Source organism: Buceros rhinoceros, unplaced genomic scaffold, assembly GCF_000710305.1.
Source record: "Buceros rhinoceros silvestris isolate BGI_N320 unplaced genomic scaffold, ASM71030v1 scaffold33736, whole genome shotgun sequence".
Classification (NCBI taxonomy): domain Eukaryota; kingdom Metazoa; phylum Chordata; class Aves; order Bucerotiformes; family Bucerotidae; genus Buceros; species Buceros rhinoceros.
The window spans coordinates 12,878-19,631 of NW_010418758.1; the positions used below are offsets into that span (position 1 = coordinate 12,878).

Consider the following 6,754-nt stretch of genomic DNA (forward strand, 5'->3'; position numbering starts at 1 on the left):
TGGAATTACCTTATTGTGCTAATATAGCCCAGCCTAACATTTTAAGAGGTCATCCAACAACCTTTGACTGCATAACAAAGCAGGGTCAGTCAGATTTTGCTCTGTTTGACTCAAAGGTTTCTCAATACTTCTAAATCCTCCATATAACCAGACATGAAGATTAGAGGATACAGTTTTAATTATGCTTGTGTAAGTATGAAAGAGTACTGTTGACTTACAAGGAGTTACAAAAACACACATCTACGTTGGAATAAGAAATCAAACACCATAAAACCTATATCTTGGTTTTTTGTTTTACAAGGAATGTTTTCAGTATCTGTCTAAGTAAGCTTTGGAGCTGAAATGCTAATCCAAAAGCACTGCCTTGGACAGATCAGATTATTCTTCCTTGCCAAACAGATCATCCAGAAGAGATAGGTATTTGATCCCTTTCACAGGAAGGGATGGTGATTGTCTGCTCCAGTCATCTTCATCCTGAAATTAGTAAGCCAGAGGATTTTTTTAGAACATAATAATGAAAATAAGAATAATTAAAAGCTGGTCAACATAAGATTGAACAACCTGCTTCATGTTCATATACAAATCTGTGGGAAAAGTGGACCTTTACATAGCACATCTTCTACACATTCATTCTTAACAATCTTGCAGAATATTTTATAAAAATAATTTCTAGCATTATCCCTTTTGCAGATATTTTCAAATTAAATAATGCTATACTTTCTTCATTAAGATGCTTATACCTGAAAGTCTTGCAAATCATCTGTCTCAAGACCAAAAATCATATAAAATAATGAGATGAGAGAAAAAAGAAAAAAGTCAGCTAAACAAGCACAACTCTGTTGCTGAAGTCTATACACGTCAAATATATATCTGTCAAATATAAAAAATATATCTGCCAAATACATGTACTGTAGCCCCAAAATATTGCTGTTAATTCATGGTAAGTCATGAACAGAATGACAACTGGATTCTAAAGTTGAACAAGATTTAAATTGCTTCCTCTCTCTGAATTTTTCCATTTCATATCGATCTCTTCATTGAAGTACTCCTGTATATACTGTACCAAAGATAGCCTTGGTATTGCAGCTAACGAACAAAACAATGCAGTCAATAAAACTCAATAAAGTATACTGGCACCAGTTTGGGGGCAGTTCATTAAAAACAGTGCTGCATGTCAGTATGAGACTCACAGCAAGGCTTTGGTGCTGATGAGGCACTGATTATCCCAGCATAATGACGATTGATTTTAATTTCTGTTGATGCTCTATCTTCCTTTTTTGTTTCAGCTGTAACCTTGTTCCTGTAACTCCATGTACTGTTCTCAGCTGGGGCTCTTAGGCATCGGCCACTCCCAGAAAGCCCATCCACTGCCTGGCCTCCAAACAAACATGATATCTTCTTCATACCCAAACAAAACCTCATCTCTTACGTTGATCCGAACATACATTGCACCACAAACTTCCAGTTCAACTTCCTACTCGTTTCACAAAAACACCTTTTCCTCCACACTTTCAACTTGTGAATGCTTGCCTTTTGGTTCCACTACCACTCGCACCCCACCTTCACTCCGTAGGAGCTATCTCCTTCCCTCACCTGCCAGAAATCAAGTCATGCTCAATGGCTAGATAAGCCATCTTGTGAGGGGAAAAAACCAGTCAAACACATTCAACAGCAAGTTATTTATGCCTCTGCTTCTTTCACCCTTGCTTTTTTGTACAGAGCTTAGCACCACCTTCAAGTCAAAAAATCCTCCGGGCAGAGAATTTGACCACCATTTTTTTTCTGTGGTACTGAAGCTAACGAGGCCCCTTATCCTGACACAACCTCCTGAGAGCAGTCAGCGCTTAAGTACTGAGTTACAATTTAACCACAGAATTCTTCTTTAAAAAACAAAAATACTCACTGAGCAAAACCTAATGCACACTTTGAACCACACGACTGTGTAAAACATTTGGAAGAGCTTTGATTTTATCTGTGTGAGATGGAAAAATTCTTCTCAATGACAAAGTGAAACATAAACCACCACGGAAGGCAGACCAAACCAGCAGCATCGTGCCCTCATTAGAAAGCACCAGAAGTCTGAGATGCTACAGAGGAAAGAGCTGGCAAGCCAAGTAAGAGACATGAGTCAGGTTAATAGCACAGTACTTGAGAAATATTGGTTTAAACTATGACACTGTTGAATACGAATGTAAAGGGATGTAATATTTCTAAACAGGCTGAATACAACCAAACACATTCTGTACGACCATAGCAACTCATTGTCTAAGCCAGAACAGCAAAACTACGTGTTGGCAGAAGGGCTTTGGATTTTAAAATGTTCCATTCAGCACAATATGGCAAGATCAGATCAATCTCTGCAGTTTGTTGGTATCACATTTTTCTTTACCCTAAGTAGCAGGCTGGTGGAAATACACAAAGATACACAAAACCGATCCATCAATACTGCTCTTGCTATACGCCTACCAGTGATGTGACATATTGTGTACAAGTTCTGTGGAATTTTAAAAAATGCATAGCTATTTTCCACAGTGTCAGTGGTTTTTAAAGTATTTCCTGACTACCTCAGCATGGAAACAGAACATTTGACGTATGACAACGACATTTGTGGGTGAAGCATGTTCATGGACAAATACACCTGTTTCCCCTTCTCTCTCTCTTTTATTTTTCTTTTCCTCCTAGAAAAATGTCACAAAGATGTGACACTTATTGAGCACAGTGGTGTTACGGCACTCTGTCCCTGTTCGACTCTCCAGCTTCATTCTAAAACTTCCCAGAAAAAAATGAATCACTTGAAGAAAACAGGCACAAATACACAAATATGAAAACTGCTGTGGTCTCCATTGGCTAAAGCACTCATGTTAAAGTTGGACAAACTATATCAATGTACTGTGCTGTTCCTTTGCTCAGATACACTGGTTTTACCTTAAGAGGAACCTTTACCATCTGGAAGGCAGGGATTTGATTCTCTCTCCAATTCAGCCCATCCACAAACTTTTTATATTCCACTTGCTTACGGTCATCTTCAAACCTAAGCAGAACATCCAAAACATGACTCAAAGTTAAAGGAAATTTTTAACAAAGTTGTATCATGTTATCTACAGCATACTAATACACTACCTTTTGAATAATAGTTTTTTACTCCTTTATTAGCAAACTCTAGCAGGAGTACAGAAAAACACTATCAAACTGTTGGGACTTATACATCATACATTCTATTCCATACTCTTATTATTGTCTTTCATAGTAGAATTCAACTTCTTTGAGGTTTATCACATTTTCACTAATCACATTTTACTACCTTTTCCAACAGTGGGATCTCACAACTGTGACAAACAGAGTTGGGATAATCAGTGTATGATTCCTTTGTGTAGAAAACAAACAGGTCGAATGATACGAGACAGCTGTGCTATGACACAACTGACCTTCTTCAGATGGCTTCTAATAATCTTTTCCTGAAAGTAAGTAGTTCTTCAAAAATGGTGTTTGCACATACCTTGGGATCAATTTACAATTGACAAACATACAGCTCTCTAACCTATCAAATGATAGCCAGATTTTAAAATCACAAGCCTTGTCACTTGGTAGTTGTTTTATGGCATTTTCTTTATTTCTATAGAAGAAATATATATTTGTGTCAGTTTTGAGGGTCCTCTAAATGCATGAAGATATATACCTATATATACATATATATCTCCCTCCCTCAAATTTCTAAAATCATTACCCTGCACCAATAAACCCTGTGGGAGCAGGTTTGTAAGCCCCGTCATCCTTCTGCCATTGATTTGTATGAAGCAGCTTCAGAGAAAAAGTCTTCAATTCAGCAAAAAGCTGGGGTGATTAAGGCACTTGAGAACAACTGTTATTTCAGTGGGACTAGTCAAATGCTGGAAGGGTATCTGCAAGCTGAAGCTACCATGTAAATCGTTCTTGAAATGAACAGCTTAACTGCTCTGCTATAAATACGGTATTAGCAGCTTCTGTGAATGACATCTGTCCCACCTAACACTACCTAAATATAAAAGGAAGCTGGTTTAGGCATATAAGCACACCCTGGAAGTGGCTGTGCTTCACTGGAGGTCCATGGACACACATATATAACTAGCAAACTCAACACTATCTCTGTGGTGAGAGGCATCAGGCTAAACAAGTGTGCCCTTTCATCTGGTGAGGAGCATAGGAGCAAGATCATCTCCAGGAAACAAGTCTTTTAGAAAATCATTTAATCTTGTTCTTAAAGAAATAGCACTGCACAAAACATGGGCCTCAAAACCCTTCAATAACTGCAGAGAGTTCTGTTAAAAATTAACCTTGAAGGTACTTTAAGGGAGAATTTACAGCACAAACTTGGAAAACAATACTGGAGAAGAAAGAGGAGAAATAAATCTGGTGTCAAAAATAAACTGCAATAAACTGCAACTCATCCTCTCCTTCTCCTCCCCACCCCCCCCTTTCATTTCATAGTCAGCAGGAGAGATAATAATAAAATATACTGAGAGCCATAAACAGAGATGCTAGCGATAAACTGGAACATTAAGTACAGTGAGTTATGCTGAAGATGAAAGTAAAGTCAGAAAAGAATGCTACTGTTACTAGTATTAAAGAGGAGCCTGAAACGCTGCCATGAGAAACCTTCCTATGGTAGCTTGCTTCTTTACAATAGCCCACATGCAAGTTAAGATTTTTGTAAAGCTTTTGGGCAGTATATACAATAGACAAGAAAATTTTCATTCTCACTTCTAAGGGTTTCATGTATGTTTCATGTTTTTTGCAGGTGGCAATGGGGAAAAGAAAGGAGTTTTGCATTAGAAGTAACAAGACAATAAAAAGCATATTCCTCTTGGAAAAACCCTCTGACACACAGATTGGAAATTTTAGAACTATGATGACAATTTTTTTTTTCTTTTACTATGCATGTATTTATCTTCTGCTCATTGTGAAAAGCCAAAAGATTAAGTCTATGGCCAAGATGCAGAGTTGTAGAAGCAGGATTTTTAAATAAAGAACAAATGAAGGTGGGTAACTACTTAAACTTTACATTGAGGTACTGAAGTCAAGGAAAGCACTGCTTCTGCTTTCCACAAACATTCACAATGAGAAAAGTCCTTTCACGGACTAGTCCAGCACTAGCAAACTGAGATGACAACATGGGCTTGAAGTTAACTATAACCAAACATTTTAACATGGGCAGAGGAAATGAAATTTCTAATTCTACATTTAAATAGCTTCAGAAAGCAGTTTAAAATATTACTCTAGAATAATCCAAAAAGAAAAAAAATCTACTCTTTAGATCTCTTTCCTGCTGTGACTTACTGTGTCAATCTACGTAAAGCACACACTTGCAATTTGACACGGAATACCCAGGTGGACTGAGGAGATGTTATCAAATTGTGCATTATTAGGACAAGGATGACACACATTTCAGTGGCTGGAGTTAATAGGGCTGAATCTGACATTACTCTTCAGGCAAGGAAATTAGATTTGTCTTATCAAGAAGATGTAACAAAGATCTCTTAAAACTATGTTTCTCTTCAGTTTTGCCTTATGACTTCACCAATGCATGGGATTTTAGACTACGAAAGTCACTCCCCCACCCCTATTGTAGTTTGCAGAGCTTTTTTTTTTCATTGACATTACAGAAATAATCACACATTTCTATTTCTAAAAAATTATTCATAATGAAATACTCTTCCCCATCAAGAAATCTGTAACCCAAACATTTATGGGAAAAGTTAATGTACATACAGAGGTTTTTTTAATTCTTTAGGTTTTAATGACATTTATTAAAAAATACATTTTATAATAACAGTGGAGAAGCATTGTACTGCATTAATCTTAGAGAAAATGTTGGGATTCTTCAACCTGTTTGACAGTCCCTGTGTAACACAGGTATACACCTAAATTGTCATAAACTGCTCATATGAAAAGATTTAAAACAGCAAGCATTATGCAGCTGATCAGAATGAATTAAATAATGGCTACCGTCTTGTGTATACGTTTATTCACATCTTGAGCAACTAGAAATTGAACCATCAGTTCCTCAGCATACTGATTAACAGAATTCATAGAATCACAGAATCATCTGGTTAGAAGAGACCTTTAAGATCATCGAGTCCAACCGTTCACGCTGCACTGCCGGGGTCCCTAAACCATGTCCCTCAGCACCACACCCACACGGCTGTTAAACACCTCCAGGGATGGGGACTCCACCACCTCCCTGGGCTGCCTGTTCCAATGCTTAATGACCCTCTGTGTAAAGAAATTTTTCCTGGTATCCAACCGAAATCTCCCTTGGCGCAACTTGACCCCATTTCCTCTTGTCCTGTCATTCATAACATGGGAGAAGAGACCGACCCCCACCTCCCCACAACCTCCTTTCAGGTAGTTGTAGAGAGCAATAAGGTCTCCCCTGAGCCTCCTCTTCTCCAGACTAAACAACCCCAGTTCCCTCAGCTGCTCCTAAGACAAGTTCTCTAAACTCTTCAAGAGTTTTGTTGCCCTTCTCTGAACCTGCTCTGTCACCTCAACATCCTTCTTGAAGTGAGGAGTCCAAAACTGGACACCCTACTCAAGGTGTGCCCTCATCAGCGCTGAGTACAGGGGGACAATCATTTCCCTCCTCCTGCTGGCCACACCGTTGCTGATACAAGCCAGGATGCTGTTGGCCTTCTTGGCCACGTGGGCGCACTGCTGGCTCATCTTCAGCCAGTTGTCAACCAGCACCCCCAGGTCCTTTTCTGCCAGGCAGGTTCCT

General features: G+C 38.6%; 1 protein-coding gene across 1 annotated transcript in view; it reads right to left on the reverse strand.

The window, feature by feature from the left end:
* Positions 1-378: 378 nt before the first annotated feature.
* LOC104495661 (EF-hand domain-containing family member C2-like) overlaps positions 379-6,754 on the reverse strand; it is a gene marked incomplete at its 5' end in the record, with an annotated part of 26,443 nt that continues 20,067 nt past the window's right edge. The window contains 2 exons of the mRNA XM_010138657.1: positions 379-474; positions 2,926-3,031. Of these exons, the coding sequence (XP_010136959.1) occupies positions 379-474; positions 2,926-3,031 (202 nt within the window). The remainder of the gene's footprint in view (positions 475-2,925; positions 3,032-6,754) is intronic.